The following is a 17,240-nucleotide window of genomic DNA, read 5'->3' on the forward strand; positions in this document are numbered from 1 at the left end:
TCAGTGAAAGCAGCTATGTATTTCTGAATAGATAGTATTGGACGGTTGTTGAAAATCTTAAGATTTCCAGTATTTTTTTTTTTCTTTCCTGAATGAAATGCAAACATCTCTTGTGGAAAAGCAGATACTTCAAAAGTCACACATAAAATGCTTCCACCGAAAAAGAGGTTTCACCAGTTGATGGGGTCCATATTTCATGGACAATTCTTGGAATTCTAGCATAGGATTTACAGAGCAGGTTTTCCTACAGAAGCCATTATGTGGCAGTGATGACAAGGAGCTTTCATCTTTGGCACTTGGTAGAGTAAAGGAGGATGTATAGCTTTTACCAAAAAAATGACATAGATATATCATCACGATTTACTATACGTAATTATCTGTAGAGTCAGATGTATCTTGTTGCAATGTAATCCCTTTGCGTTGTTCTTGAAAGAATTTGATAGAAAAAAGTGTTATTTCCTGTGATGACAAACCAACTTCAGCTCCATTCACATAATCCTGAGTTGAAATTAGGCATTTAACTGCTCGAATCAATAGACTGTGTCTGTAAACTTGCTCCGTAGAGAATCAAAATGCGAGTGTAAGTTAGTGTTGGTGTGAATCCAAATTTCATCTGCAGATGTTCTGAAAGATTATATTTTCCCATGCTTTTCTTCTATTTGATGAATCTGTGTGTTTCTTCAAATCTGTAGCTACAGATATCATAGAGACCAGAAACTTTGGATTCAGTGTGGTGAAATTTAGGAAGTCATTAATACTACCCAATATGTAGTGTTTCCCATTGAAATTGTTTTATACCCAAAGCTGGGAAATAAAGTAGTATTGAAATGAAAAGCAATATAAAGACAATGGAAGAATCTAATTTCAGCAAATAATAATATCAATGAAAGCGTGGAAGAAAAAAGATTATTAGGATAGAATAGAAGAAAATAGTAAAAGTCACAAATAAAACATTCATGACCTGGTCCTTAATGTAATTAATATAAATTAAGGCTATTTTGGGAGGTTAACAACAATCACCTATTTTAAACAAGCCTTGCATATCCTTGTCAGATACTGAAACTGTTTGCTTTGAAAGGAGAATTAATGACGGTGAAAACTACCCTTCACCTTCCCAACTGCATAAATTTTGTAAACTTGTGTACTGATACTATGCTAAAGTTTCTAATTTATGTATATGGTCTCCTAAAGTCATTCTTCCATAAATTCAGCTTCAGGACTGTCTTACTAAATCCCTTCATTCATGAACAGAAGTAACAGTGAGTATTTACCCCTCTCTCTCATAGCATTACTGGATAAAGAACAAAAATAAGTATCTAGGATATTTACATTGTGTCTTAGGCTTGCTCAATAAGTGTGCGGTATTACCTGGTGGCAGAAGTGTATAACAGTGGGAGGATTCAAATTCTGTGTATCACGAAGTTAATAAATAACTGAACTACTTGCTTGAGAACCAACAATAAAGCAATTTGTTCTTGTCAGCTAGAAGTGGTTAGATTATGAAAAATTGTCCTCTAAAGATCTAACTGATCCATGAATCTAGTTTGTGAACTGTACAGCATTCAGTGTGTTGTAGCACTGGGTATCTCATATTTTCTATATTAAGAGTAGTGAGATATGACCAATGTCAGTGTTAGTTTATGCATTATATAGGTAATATCTCCAGGCAGGGTAATGAACTACAAGATATGAATAGCCTAACAAAATATCTAATTCGTTTGGGGGGGTGGTGGGTGGTTATTTTAATTAACTTGTAAATGTATCATGGTTCTGAAACATAATTGTTTAATAGGTGATTTAAAAAATACTGTTTAGTCCAGTAGAAGTAGATAGCAATGCTATGCCAGCTTCGATCAACTTAAACAAATAAGTAAAAATATAAGACAGGGGAAAATATAATTGTGATGATAAAGAATCATTTTGTTTAAGTAGATAAACAGAATTGTATGCGTAGAGGACTGTTAAAAATCCTATTCATTAAATGAGTTAGGGTAAACTTGAACGATGGGAAGGGGCTGGGGAAATAAACTGATACCTAGATGAAAGTCAATACAAGAGAAAGCCTAATAGAATTGTGTTTTATGAAAATGTTCCTCTTTAAAATGAAACCACTAAACAAAAAGCATATATACATAATATCCAGATAAATATGTCTGTATTGTTTTTCCTGGTCTCCTTTTTCCCAAACAAAAGCTTCCAGGGAAGAAATTGCAGGGGAACTGCTATAACATAACATAACATAACATAACATAACATAACATAACATAACATAACATAACATAACATAACATAACATAACATAACGTATGGTGAAAGAAGTATTCTTTTCCCCTGTCTTCTGAAGTGAAACAACTTTTTTTTTTTTTTAATTAAACAGATTATCTTGTGATGAAAACACTTGTGCTAACATTTCCAGCTAGTACCACTCATAGTTGGATCCTCTGCAGTTTAAATGTTGCCTGCTAAAGAATCACATGGCTTTTTGAACAGATCAAATTATTTACAGAACAGTTATTTTGTACACAAGCATGTACAAAGTAAAGACATTCCAAAGAAAATTGAGTCTTTTGCCTCTTCCAACTTACTTGAAGGCTTCCACAAGCATTACATGGTCTTTTCTTTACAACAATCAAGTAAATAAGCAATTAGCTTTGGTCCTTAATGACGAAACGAATTTCCTCCTGTGTCTGTAACACACTGAGGTCTGGCTTAGTTACCCAGATACTGATACAAAACCAACTGACCTGTGGATAGAACAGAGTCTTGATGGAAAAGTGGAAAAGTACATTTTGAGGGAAAGGGAAAGAGGATGAGTTCATGTTAATAGCATTTACCTCAAAATGGCATTTAGCTCATCTATAATATATTTCATGTTTGGATCTCAAAAAGGTTACAAAGGAGGATGAACAATGTCATTATTTATGAAGTGAGGCAAATGATGGTTTATAAAGATGAACTGCATTACCTTGTAGCACATGTCATGGTACTTTTTTAGTGCAAGTAATAATTGTCGTTGGCTTACCCACTTGAAAAATTATTACTGAAATAATTCTTTCTTTTTGGTATTTATAAAAGAAAAAGCTTTTTTTTGTGGTCAACTTTTTATTTAGGTACATAAAACCAAAGGTATTACCACAAACAGAACTGAAAATATAAATTAAGGTTATTTTTGGAGGTTAACAGCAATCATATAATTTAAACAAGCTGCTGGACATGAAGATACGTAACTTCTTCTCCTTTTCTTTATTTATTCAAAATCTGTAATGGGACTTAAAAAACTGCTATGTACATATATGTGTCTATTTCATACAGAAATGCACATAACAATTGCTTACTTTCATTCAAAAAAGTATAGGGCACGTGGCAGCAATTCTATTTAATAGAAAGCTACTACAGTGAATCTAAATCTTTAAGGCTTTTAAATGGTTCAGAAATATTTCAAGATAAAACAAAAATGTATTCCATGGGAAATACCACAATTTTCAAAATGCTGTAGACGTTACACTGACTGAAGCTTCTGACTGATTTTGTAATGTAAACTAGTAATCTTCTCCTTCATTGCTTTGCTTGAATTACATGGTACAGCGTTTCCACAGAGCTGCCAGGATCCACTCTACGCTACAACAGCCAGACTCTCCTGTGATGTATTTTCCCAGATTTTATTTTCACTGTGGGAGGTGAATAAAACAATAAACGTGTGTGCAACAAATACTTAACCCACTTAGCAATGCCCATGCGTCGTCGTATCTATTGCCTGTTAGATGTCATGGTGCATAAATCACCTAATTGCATAGTGAGAGAGTCATATGTCTGAAAAAGAAACAGCTTACAGAAGTCTTTTATGAGCTCTGGATTTTGTCCAACGTTGTCTGTACTTTTCTAGCTGGCTTTCTGGGTAACTTATGTAGCTTACCAGGGAAGAAGCATTAAATGAATGAAGTTAAACACTAGCATGGGAAATATTACATGCAACAGAGAGCAAGCAAAGGTCTGATTCTGTCATATTTCAAAGACAATACATAAAGAAATGCAGGTTTATTTTAAAATGTATTTTAGTACAAATTGTTGCTAGTAAACTTTATTCCCTACTTTCAAACTAACAGAATTACTTTTCTTTCTCTTACAGAATAATGATATAATCTATTACAATGCAAAAGATGATCAGAATGATGTAAGTAATATGTTTCTTTTTGTTTCATTGCCTGTAATCTCAAAAAATTAAGGGATTGAAAATATTAATGAAACTCTGAGACAGATTGAAGTCTGTCTTCCCTCATACAGTCTGAGTTACTGATCAGGCAGGGAATGTGCTGGGAGAAAAAAGATCCTGACAACAGTATCATTCACTTTTTGAAATATAATAAAATCATAATTATAGGACTGGAGAATCAAAATGATAAATGTAAATAATTTACTTTACTCTGAAGGAACCATTTTCTGGCCTTATTTTCCAAGCTTATATTATCTTGTTCTGCATTCTTTGTAAGAAATTTTTTACGTGGGGGGAAAGCAGATGTAAAATGTTACTGAATAACTATTTTCATGCACTTTGTGATCACTCATATGACTGTAATAAGCTTTGGGGAAATTGAAAATCCAGTCCCAAGATTTAGACAAAATGTATCATATTTCAATTCCTGGCTCTACTAAAACTCTTACTTTAAGTGGTTTGAAGTTTCCTATCTGGCTTTAACTATTAAAAACCTTAATGTCTTCTGGGGAGAAGACAAGTTATCCTCACCTTCACTTGAGATAATACAACTGCTTGTCTTCATTATAGATTTAATTTATAAAACCATAGAAAAAATGTTGTAAATGTATAATCAGAATTGCCAGCATGCTTCATTTACACTTTTTAATCAAGTATTCTTTAGAGATTGATGGCATCACTATTGTAATTGATGCTTCTGCTGTAAGGCAATTAAAGAAGGCACATAGATCATGTCAAGCAGAACTGTTTGATATGCTTATATAGAGTTACGAGTACTGGAATTCAGATACAACAAAGTCTACTGTCCCGAGTTTTAAAATTTTCATGCTTTAAGTAAAATTCATTAAAGTAACCTAAATTCGAAAGATATTGGTCTTTTCTGATTAAACTCACTGGGATTGCACGTGCTAATCACTTCTGGAAACAGAATTACAAAGCTTAAACATTGGATTTTGCATCTAAGTGTACCATATAGTGATGGTAGATTATGGTGTGAAGTAAAAGACCCTGCTGTATCTGTTATGATTAAATACTATTGAGAAAGGTCTTGAGGTGACTACTTCAACAACATAAATCCAAATTGGTTAGGCAAGGCAGAAAAGGAAATGCTGCTCCAGAATTTACTCTCATTTTCTTTGACTTTCCTCAGGAATTTTTTTTCCCCCAGAAAAAAAAAAAAAATATTCCACCAGGTGTCCTATTTGTATTTCTGTTTCAGTTTTATTTCTTTTTATGTCTTTCTGAACTCTCGGAATGAAGTTTGTAATAACCCATATTGTTGAGTTAAAAATAGTTCCTTGTGAGTCAGGGGCAATCTGTCAAGAAACAAGTAACACTGCAACGTGGCATCAGCAACACAGAGTGCAGTACCAAAACTCAGCACCAGCCTAAATTATTATTTTGAAATGTTTTGAATCACAATAAAAAATTTTAAGTCCTAGGAATTTCAGCTTAGTGGGCTGAAACGTTCTGCAGATCTGTGCTATATGGACTGTGTAAAATATAAAAATACAGCATTGAGGCTGTGGTTCTGTTTGAGTTGCCAGTATGTTTGTAGGGCTATATCTGTTGAAATAAGTATTTTTCTTTCCTTCATAACAGTCCTCAAATCAAAAGGTTAAAGAGGGAGAAGGGAAAAAAAGGAGTTTTTTGTTTTGTTTTGCTTTTAATCTCTTTATTGACTTACAAGTTTAGAAAACAATGTGAAGGGAAAAGATACCAAGAAAGTACAGTATTTACAAACTCTGGTTGTTTGAGAGCATGTGCTCTCTGTCAATCATTTAAGGTTTTTTGGCTAGCTGATAAGAACAAATGTTTTGACTTAAGGAGATACCATTAAAAAGTTCCCCATGAGTTCTAATTACACCATGAAAAGAGGCCAGTCTCAGGTATCTCCACCACTGATACCTCACTGGGTCAGCGTATCTGCTAAGAGCTGGATTTGTTCATCCCAGAGAAACATACTCAAATTCTGCTTCTTCGCATCCAAAGAAGAGCAATGAAGCTGGTGAGGGGTCTGGAGCACAAGTCCTGTGAGGAGCAGCTGAGGGAACTGGGGTTGTTTAGCCTGGAGAAAAGGAGGCTGAGGGGAGACCTCATCGCTCTCTACAACTCCCTGAAAGGAGGTTGTAGCGAGGTGGGTGTCGGTCTCTTCTCCCAGGTAACAAGCGATAGGACGAGAGGAAATGGCCTCAAGTTGCGCCAGGGGAGGTTTAGATTGGACATGAGGAAAAATTTCTTCACTGAAGGGGTTGTCAAGCATTGTAACAGGCTGCCCAGGGAAGTGGAGGAGTCACCATCCCTGGAGGCATTTAAAAGTCGTGTAGATGTGATGCTTAGGGACAGGGTTTAGTGGTGGATTTGGCAGTGTCAGGTTCAGGGTTGGACTCGATGATCTTAGAGGTCTTTTCCAACCTAAATGGTTCTATGATTCTTGCTATTTAGAAAAGGTGAATATTTCATAATGATGCTAAACGTTATCCTCCTTCAGCTGCAATATCAGTATTAATTCTTAATAAACAAAATAAATCTTATTTATATTATAGAAAAAGAACAATTATTTTAGAGATGTAATTTATACATGCAGATTTGGATTCCTTTAAAAGGCCCAATATTTCAGGAACCACTAACATGCACCTCCTAAAAAAGTTTCTTCCATGTGTCTTGAGTTTTTCACTGTTAAATTTTTTATGCAAATATTTCTTAAAAAACTTAAAATGTAGGAATTCTTTTCCTTCATCAGTAAAGTTGAGGCTGATTAGCTAAATGCATATTAGGAATCCAAGAAAATTTTGTATTCTAATTGTAGCACTTTGTTGGGAGTAGAAAGTTGCGGGTATGCTTACAGATGATTTGCATCTCATTAAGGTGGTAAGAATCAGTTAAATACTTCTTGATAAAAAACATTGAGCGTGCAAATAGCTGTATTTGTGCCTGTGCTGTCGTTGTGATCAGTAATCTAATTTGAAGGAAGAAACAATAAGGATAAGATGGTCAGTGATCTGATACTGAACTTTTTTGAGAAAACCTGCATCCAGGTCTCAACTGTGTATGCAAACACCACAGCCTCTTCTCCTCTGTTCCTGCCTGAAAAAATGCTTGAGGGGACTTAGGTGGCATCTTTTTTTTACATGGAGAGATTTGAATAGATTCATCGTGGAAGCACTGGCTAGTAAAACTGCTTTTGCCATCCATTCTTTGCTGTCTTTAACAAGTTCATATTTTTTTCTCTTCCATGCTGTGAGCATTTAATCACAGGTCATGATATTATATTTCTCTTTCAGTACAAGTAGGAATAACTAGTAGCAGAAATTTACTTATTAAAATTAGATATCTAAGCTAGTCACTGTGGATACCTCTAGAGAGCTGTTCAGTTTAGTCTGAGATAGGTGTCTAAGGTCAGCTGAATCACTCCTAGATGTGTTTCTCTCTGTTGACCGGGTTCCCATAACGAACCCTTTTAGATCTTAACTTTTAGATGTTGAAGAATTAGAAGAAATTAATTTCACAGGTCCTGCCTGCCAGTTTTTATTTGTCTCTACTCATCCTTTTAAAATTATAGCTTTATCAGAAGAACAATCCTCTAACTTAAATTCTGTGTATTTTTTCTGGTGTATGTTAATATGCTGTAGTATAGTTTCCTTTCCTTCTTCTTGTTTATGTACCACATTCAGGAGATCCTTCTCCCTTATTTTTCATCTGCTGTCTTGATGTGCCTTTTTGAATCTAATGACTGTGTTTGCTTGGACTTAAAAAAAAAAAACAAAACACGTGAAGGCCAATCATTCTTTGGCCTTTGGATTTCTCACTCTCTCAGATAAAACAATCAATTTGCAACCCCTTAGTCCATCAGTCAGTAATATACCTTTTGTACTCTTTATCCTACAGCAGCAATTAGATTCTACTTGCTTATTTCCCCCACAGCACTGTATGTAATGTGTAAGCTGTTCATGATAATTAATGAGTTTTATCCTCACAACAAGGTAGGAGGTATTATATTCCCATTTTTCATATCTCATAGAAAGATAATGGCCAAGCTTGTAATTTAATACAGGTCTCTCAGGTTTTCATTCACTGTCCTATTCCCTAGAACCCTTTCAGTTTGATATATTGCAGTCTGTGTCATGCACTTTAATTTGCCGATGTCAACTGCTTTTGTCATATTTGGACAAATGCTGCAGTGCTTTTATTGGACAACTGAGTGGTACCATATTAAGATGCCCTTTCCCATAAGTTTTAATATTGCTTTGCCTTTTTTCTCTTCTTGTCCTTTGTGCCCCACCCTATTTATAGTCGTCTTTGCTTCACTGTTCAGTTCTTTCCTCTTTTGTACTGGTCTCCATTTTATTTCTAATGATTCCACATCTTCTTTATAGATTCTTTCTAAATCAGATTTTTCTGTTTCCATGTGTTCAGGTAATCCACCTCTCCACTATGCACTGAATTGCTCGATTGCTTAATTTTCATTCTTCCTTGATTTCTTCCTTAATGTTTCTCTCATCTCCTCTTTGCATCTTGCTCCTTTTCTACCTTTTTTTAGTGAAATTTCTTGTCATGGTTTTATAAACTCCTTCCTGCACAAGCTACAACAGCCTAAGGAAAAGAAGATTGAAATTTTTCAGTGATTTAACTGAAAGGACTAAGTATTACAAATAAATAAACAAATGTTTCTTTAACATGAAACCAGCCACACCTCACTTGGAGTTTGCAGCTCCTCTGTAGGTCTTACTCATTAGGCTTTCATTGGGAGCAGCCAGTTGCATCTCCTGGCAGGGGTTGTATCCCTAGTTAGCACAGGTGATTTATTAGAGATTTCCTTCATGCAGTCCCGTGTTGGATTGCAGTCATGACTAACAGAGCAGTACTTCTTGTGCAGTTATTGATCATGTATTAAGGGATAGTAGCACTTTTTATTTTACTGAATTAACATGAAGGCTCTAGAATTATGGGGTCCCTTTGGGGAGTAAGTACCTGCACAAAATGTGAATTCACTCTGTGACTAGGATCAATGTGTGTGTTCCACTGGAGGGGAGCAATCTGGAGCATGCCTATGGCTGTTTTAAATATGAAAAACAGTTTTTTATTACTTTATAAAATTTGCAGGGAGAAATCTTTCAAAACTGATAAGTTGTCTTTGCCACATTGTTTAGATAGTATTCCTAATTCAGTGATGCCTTGTTATTTTGGAATAATATGTGAAACATTAGCTTTCTTGGAGTTTAAAACTGCAGCATAAATGCAGCTATCAATTTTTTTTTAAATAATAATGATAAAAAAATATATTTCTACATCAAGTTGAAAACAGTTGTAAAACTAAGAAAGGATGATTAGGTGTGAATGTAAACATCATTTAAAAAAATTCCTAGTGGCTTTTAACCTACCACAATTCTGGGCATTTAAGGTGGAATGCATCAGATGGAGAACATAGGAATTGATTGTAATAATCTTTTGCCTGCTCTTTTGTGGTTTTTAAAACACCCTAATCTTCATTGGGAAATGTGGGTAAGCTATAACCTGTTCTCTTTCCATCCACTGAATCCATCTCCCATTTTAAAACGGAGAGCTGAGAGATGAGAAAATTATCAAACAGGACACATCCTCCCACTTGCTTCAGAAGGTACACATCCTATGCTTTTTAGAAAACAAAATAATTTCCACCCCCTAAACTTTTTTTTTTTTTTAAATATGAATGTATGGTCAAAGTAAATATTGGGCAGAAGTAAGCAGAGAACAGAATAGTTATCTAAGAGGCACACTCCTTGTAGGTCTGCTTCATCCCTAGAACAGGCACTGATATTTAAAGGCATACTGACAGTGGCATTGGGAGTTTATTGAGTCTCTGCTTATACCGTTACACAATTCTTTTCTTTTCTACTAATTTATGGTATCAAGTGTTGCAAAATTGGCTTTGATTTACAGCTACAATTAACTTAGTAAAAAGAAGTCTGATAATGAATTAGCCCAGGTTTACTTGAAACCAAGTCTGAACCTACTCTAGTTTTGATCAAAGAAATGCTGAATTTTTTTCTCCTGCCAGCAGAACTCAGGAATTTTCTGGCTTTTCTCCTTATAATATACATTGAAAAATGGCAGAATGGTTTGATTTACTGAACAAACAAGTATAGTATTTCATGTATTTTGTAGCTGGGCAGCAGAAGAGAAGGGTTTTCTCTGTAAGCCAGTGTCCCACGAGCTGTGTGTTGGGTCAGGTAGAGCCCTTGAGGGGGAGATAGCACCTGAATATGGTCAGTTGGGAGGAGGGTCTGGAGCTGGGGCAGGGCACGTGGGGGACTCCAGGGATCAAGTCTCAAAGGTAACAGATATAAAGAGACTTTTCTAGAGACTGGAAGGGTGATGCCAGGTTTCTGCGAGTCCACACAGCTGCCAGTTGCTGGACTGAAAAGTGAGACTAAATGTAAAGACCTGCCCTGACAGTATAGAGAAAGCTGGGGTGGGGATTGCTTTACCTGTTACATGTCAACCAGCAGATACAAATTTCCTCTGGTTTTGGAAGGTTTTTTTTTTTAAACCTTATTCTGATAATACATACCTTTAGAAATCTCCCTTGTATCTGCATATGTAAGAGGAGTTCTATCTCTAAGCTTTGACTGGCTCTGGATGCCAGCATACAAATAACAAAATCAATATCCTACCATCTGGTTTTAGTTATAGGTGGGTTTTAAAGCATCCTTTTTTCCCTGAGCTGAAACTACTAATTTTTTTCCAAATTTCATAGACAGTGAAGAATAGGCACTTCCAGTAGGAAATTAGTTTCAAATAATTTAGGATGAGCTTAAGTGCTAGGCTGTAGAAGACCTAGTCTCCTTTTACAGTGGGGCAGCCTAGGAATAGTAGCCAGCTAACTTCCTTATCTAAAGTTGTGTGGTGCTCTTATTCCCTCTGCTTTCATTGTATGACAACTAATACTGTTTGACATTATAACATCACAGGTAACTATGTGAAATAGCTACAGTCACAATTATGATACGTCATGTTTCTTTTTATCTTCTCTTTGTCCTTTATTTCTTTGATGCTGAAAAAAATTGTTAATATGAGCCATAAAGAATTTGCCCCAGCTATTCTCACTTATGATGAGAAAGTGGGCAAAGTATATTTCATACAGATTGGAAAGTATAGTTAGATAACTTGACAATAAATGTGATTTGTATACCTCTGCACTCAAGAAGGTGCCAACAAGTAGCCCTTGTACGTATAGCAGGTCACGTTAGGGATTATTTTTGTTGTTGCTGTTCTTCATGTGTGTCAGTTGCAGCTATTTTTAGATTAATTTTCTTCTCCTTCTGAACCTACTAGGGTTTTTCAGCAGGACAAGGTATTGCAGATAGCTGATTAAATAATATTTACATATATTTACATACCTAGTTCTCATATCTTCTGTTTAACGTTGCATCTCTTGATGGTATGTGGTAGAATTAGGCATGTGAAAATTTCACTGGAAAACACCATTTAGCACTTGTTTTAGATGGTTTTTTGTACATTCTTGGAGAATCATGATACTGAAATGGGCTAATGGCTGTTTGTAAAGAGACTGAAATATTAGTTGACTGATGTTTGATGGAGATTTTTTGAATTTGAACTCTTTGACAACTTAGACTGTATCTGTGCCAAAATTTTTCTGATTCTTGGCGATATGACATGGAATTTCTTGGGGTTTTTTTGTTGTTGTTTTTTTCCTTATCACTGTAACTGGTATTAGCTATACAGACAAATGCCCTATTCCAGCCTTTTTTTATATAGACAAGGGAGACGTTTTGCCAGCAAACGCTCATAGACTGGCCTAAGCTATAAGAGTGAAAGAACATTCGTGCTAGTATAAATTATATCTTCCATTATGAAAGACTGTCAGAGTAGGACTGTTGATACACCTATATAGTGAACATTTTTAACGCCTTAGAGAAGTTTCATTAGAACAGGAATTGCTAATCTGTAATAAATGTCATATTTTTCAACTATATTTTCATTTTTATTAAAATATATCTTGAATATTAACCAATATTTTTTGGTACTGGCATGTAGTACTCAAAATTAATAATTGAGTCTATAATACATTTAAAATTTTATGAAATGAAGAGGGAAAAATTTGATAGATTCCCATAGATGCCCTAACTTATTTCCATTTTTAGAAAATAATTCTTGGTTGTTGCACTTTTTCATTCCTGAGAGTATTCCAAGCCTCTGTCCTGTGCTTCTCAAATATACAACATATTCATAGATGTTACTCTTTTAAGTTATATTCTAAATATCCTAGAACATACTTACTTTGGTACCTACATTGAAAAATTTCCATTTAATATATTTGTAAATGAACTGCCCTAAAAAGGTGGATCCATATTTTATCTTTTTTTATGTAACAAAGTAATTTCGCTATGGGGTGTTGTATCTCTCTCACTGCAGTGTATAACAAAAAGAATGTTTATGGTTAAAACATACACTTCTCGCTGTAGTGGAGATGTGGAAAAATCCTGTTATAAGATATTGCAAAGCATCTTATCTTTAGTATTTGGGGAGGAGCAGTAAGCAGGAAAACCATATTTTTATGTTCTTTGGTCTTACATCTGGTGTTCATCCTTTTTATACAAAAGGACTTATTGTTCTTATTTCTAGTAATTTCATGGTACCGTGACTTCCAGGTCTTTTAGGAAAATGCATACTCCATTTTTATTTTCTGTGTAGTTTCCTCTTTCACGTCTGGAATCCAGTGTTATCATTTCTAACAGTGTGATTTGGATGACATTCTTTGGAAAATGACCATCGGAATTGATAGTGAGGGCATGATTGACATTGGCTGCTTTAGTGACAGGACTTTTTGCATTGTTCTCCGAGAAACGTGTGCCTTTTTCCAAGTATCACTGGGAAACATGTCAGGTCTTTCCATTTCAAGGCACTATAGGTAAGCTTGAGTCCAACCCATAGGGAGAAAAGGCATTCCTTTGAGCTTCCTATTGAAATTATAATGATCTGTTGCCACAGGGAGCAGGGGTTCTTGCCTTTTTTTCCTCTTCTTTTTTTTCTTTTTTTTAGTATTCTGGTTAAAAAACTAGATGTCAGGTTTATATTCCTTTATTCATATTTGTGCAAGTCTCCTCTTCTCCCAAATGAATATACGTTCGAGGCTGCAATGAAAAATACATGATAATGAAATATATGACTGCCCCAAAGCTATCTCCTACCTGTGAAACAGAGTTATGAAATAATAATGGCGAGTGATAACTGTAGTTGTCAGTGTCCTAAAAAAGATGAAGATGTTCTTAACGCGGAGAATCCTATCTTGAAGGCAAATTTGCACAAAAGAGCAGTGCTTGAAGTGTCCCCATGGAGGCTAAGTTTATGCCACACCAAAGATCAGAATTCAGCCCTAAAGCTAGTGATTCATCAGTTTAATAGAAAATTTCTTCCTTCAGGATATTTCCTACTAATATCAAATGCATGAGTGATAACAATTGCAGTGAATGCAGTGTAATTGTTTGTTGGTAAATAAAAGCAACTCCAAAACTGAACTTGTTATAGAATGTTTATAGCATTTGAAGTAGTGATTTTTAGCGAGTGCTTTGTTGCCTGATTATAGATAGCAATGTTGTATGAGTGTTTTGACATGCCACTTTGAAATGTGCTGGTCACATTGAGATTTTTAAGTGGAACAAAACAAAATGAGTGACTGAATCTGATGTTTTCATATGATTGATTGAATGTAGAAGTAGGCTTTGAAATTGCAAGTCAGATCAAGAAGACTGGAATGGCGCACTTAAAATATTTTATTAAGATTTACTACTAAGACTCAAGATAGCTAAATCACCAAAATCTTTGAGTTGTGTTTTCAAGTTTAAGAAAATAAAAAACCAGAAAGATAATGTGCTGATAGCTGTGTCCTCTGTGGTTCTGCTGATCTACTGCTTACTCATATCTCAGATGAAATAAATGCCTAAATGAACCCTTAATCATAAGTGTGGCTGAGATGAGGTAAATATTATAGTTACAAAATTGGCTTTAATATTCAGTTTGTATATGGGTATCTGGAATCCCATTCTGGGAAGTGTATACAATTATTATTAGTTGATTGTGAGATTAATATGTAGTTTTGCTTTCCTCAGATGATGTGAAATGCTGCTTTACTCGGAGACATAATACCATATTGGCTTTCTTGGAGATAATTTCAGAGTCGTTTATGATTCCTAATATATCCTCAAACAGGAAATACTCTACGCATTGCACTGTTTTGGAATTTTCAGGGAGTTCCCTGTAGTTTAAGTGATCTGAAATGCAGTTCCTCACCTGTTCCTTCCCTGCCCTGACTCTGCAAATGAGAGTATTTCTGAACTGGCCAATATAATCTCCAAATGGCCGGATCACTTTCCCTGGCCTTTCCACATATCTGTTCTCAACGTGCTCTGTCCCTGTTGTTTTTTGGAGAACAGATGAAAAAAAAATAGACTGAAGAAGACAACCATATCTAATATAAAGCATTCCATTTGTAGGTGTTTGTAAGTGGATGATCAGTCTATTCTATGAAGTATAAGGCTTTCTTACTGTATCCAGTGTTATCCTTTCCTGCAGTTCTCTTCATTAACATCTCTAGTTTCCAGTGCTTGCCGTAAGTATGGCAAAGCAGCAGAGCTTCAGAATTGAAGCCTCTCATTTTATGCAAGGTCATTTACTCTGTAGTTCTGCACCTGAGTCATGGCTTGAGTAGGGCTGAGTAGGAAGCAATCTGGGGTTTAGCTTCAGAAATATTTCTTGCGCACGTGGCTATGAAAGCCCATCTGTGCTTCTGCTTTTGTCTTGTGACTTGAAGTCTTTCAGAGGTTTTAGTGTTGGTATGTGAAAAGGTGGATTAAAGCTACTCTTGCAGCTCTCCTTTATGGTGTGTATTGCAAATAACTTTTAATCCAGTGGGGAATCACATTGTCCAGACCCTAAAAAATGTTGTACTGGGCTTCAGCTGACCTTTTACAAAGGTATTTTCTTTTGCTGACTTTTTTTTTAGCTCTTTCAACATCTAAAGGTTGACCTGTTTCTTCTTCCCTTTTTTTTTCTTTTTTTTTTTCTTCCCTTCTGATGTGCTTCTCTTCTTGGGCAGAATATCCTTCTAAAATTTCCCTCAGTCTCTGTGAATGCTATTCTTCTAATTTATTGCACTCTTAGGTTTTCACCATACTAGCATTTTTAAAAAACATATAAATAGTCTTACATAGTGTTATGGCAGTTTACTTAAATTATTATACAGTATTTAGTCTGCAGGGAAAGTCTATGGTCCATATGTAACCCAGAGGTCAGTGGATGGTTTAGTTTTACCTGCTGCTTTTATCTACCTAGATACAGCTGGCATTTAATTAGTGAAAAGCTGCATTATATTTATGTGAGCATGAATTAGTGAGTGATGTTTGTATAGTGTTTTGAGCCCAATTAGTGTTAACTCAGAGAATCACAGAAAAAAATTAGATTAGGAGGGCTTCTAGAGGTCATGTAGTCCAACCTCCTTCTCAAAGCAGGGCCTTACTGTTATTAATGTTGTTATTGACACAGAAGACAGTACAAATTAAGAAGAAAGAGCAATAACCAATTAGTATGCTGCAAGATGTACAAAATCTGGACCTAACCAGTATGACTGAAGGTAAGAAGGGGCTGTGAAACAGGATCAGTTGATAGCTTAGCAAATCATGCAGTTGATAGCTTAGCAAATCATGGCAAAGACAACTGCATCAGATGAAAAAATCAAATTAATTAAATGTTCACATTCAGTGGGTATTATAACTAATTCCCAATGAAGCATTAAGATGATTTAACAGTTCTTATTCTCCAGGGATATGATCTTTAATCAGATGTGGGGGTGGTAAAAGGTAGGCAGTGTAATTTATTCCAATAACAGTAGAACAATCTCTAGTTTGAAATTTAATTGGATGATATATGAAAAATCTAAATTATCCAGAGTGCATTTTGGTCTTGAAATTGTAGATGACCAAGTATTCTACGAGACTTTTGTCAACAATGGATATTTTTATTTTATTTTATTACATATGTTTGAGTACCCTAGTGGGATGTGACTACAGTAATTTGAAGGAAGCTATGAATTTTAACGGATTTTTTTGTTTTTAATAATTCACTGGGCTTTTCTGAACTGCTTGTAACATTTTAATCAGTTATAGTAAGATGTGCTTTTATTCTAATATGACCATATATTCCTAGTGTTGGCTAATGACATCATCTTATCCAGTCAAGCCACTATCAAAGTCAATGCTGAAGTAGGTAGTTCTGTCCAATACATGGTACCTTAAGGGCAGGCAGGAAAATGTCTCGTAGTGAACACCCTGATCCTAAACTCCTGAGTTTTCCCAGGCCATCACCCGTATAGGAGAGAATCAAGTTGAGAGGTTCAGATGGGGTTACACAACATGACTCCTGAACTCCTGACCAGGATATACAACCCAGGAAGGATATGAGATGTTGCCTGAACCTTCAAGGATGGGATAGAATTAGCAGAGTCAGCTGGGGGTTGTATTGCTGAGGGAGATAAAGAGCAACAAGAAGTGCTTCTTTAAGAACACTGTTATCAAAAGGAAAGCTAAAGAAACTTCTCAGTGGGGAGGGTACCTTGTGCCTAAGGACATAGCAAGGATGAGGTACTTGGTGCCTTCTTTGCCTCAGTCTACCAAGTGCCTTAGCCTGGCAGCAGAGCTGTGGGAGAAAAGCTATTCCCACAACAGAAGAAGGTAGATTTAGGGACCACTGAAGCATGTCAGACATACACAAGTCCATGGGATCAGATGGGATGGATCCAGGGGTGCTGATGTTGTCATGAAGCAGTTCTCCATCATCCTTGAAACACTGTGGGGATTGGGAGAGGTTCCTGATGACTTAGGGGGTGGTGAGGAAGTGTCACACATCTTTAGGAAGATAAATATGCCTTATATGTCTTATGTACTTAGGTATTTAAAATACATATTTCATTTTACCTGACATTGTAGTTAAAGAGAAAATAGGAGAGGACAGAAATTAATTTTTGCATACTGATGTT

General features: G+C 35.6%; 1 protein-coding gene across 8 annotated transcripts in view; it reads left to right on the top strand.

Annotated features, from left to right (window-relative positions):
• The window catches only part of CACNA2D1 (calcium voltage-gated channel auxiliary subunit alpha2delta 1), a 434,729-nt gene that overhangs the window by 224,097 nt on the left and 193,392 nt on the right, over positions 1–17,240 (top strand). For all 8 annotated transcript variants that reach the window (XM_076360363.1, XM_076360445.1, XM_076360724.1 and 5 more), the window contains exon 5: positions 4,127–4,171. In XM_076360363.1, coding sequence (XP_076216478.1) covers positions 4,127–4,171 — 45 coding nt within the window. The remainder of the gene's footprint in view (positions 1–4,126; positions 4,172–17,240) is intronic.

This window comes from Aptenodytes patagonicus, chromosome 1 (genome assembly GCF_965638725.1).
Source record: "Aptenodytes patagonicus chromosome 1, bAptPat1.pri.cur, whole genome shotgun sequence".
In the NCBI taxonomy this organism is placed as follows: Eukaryota; Metazoa; Chordata; class Aves; order Sphenisciformes; family Spheniscidae; genus Aptenodytes; species Aptenodytes patagonicus.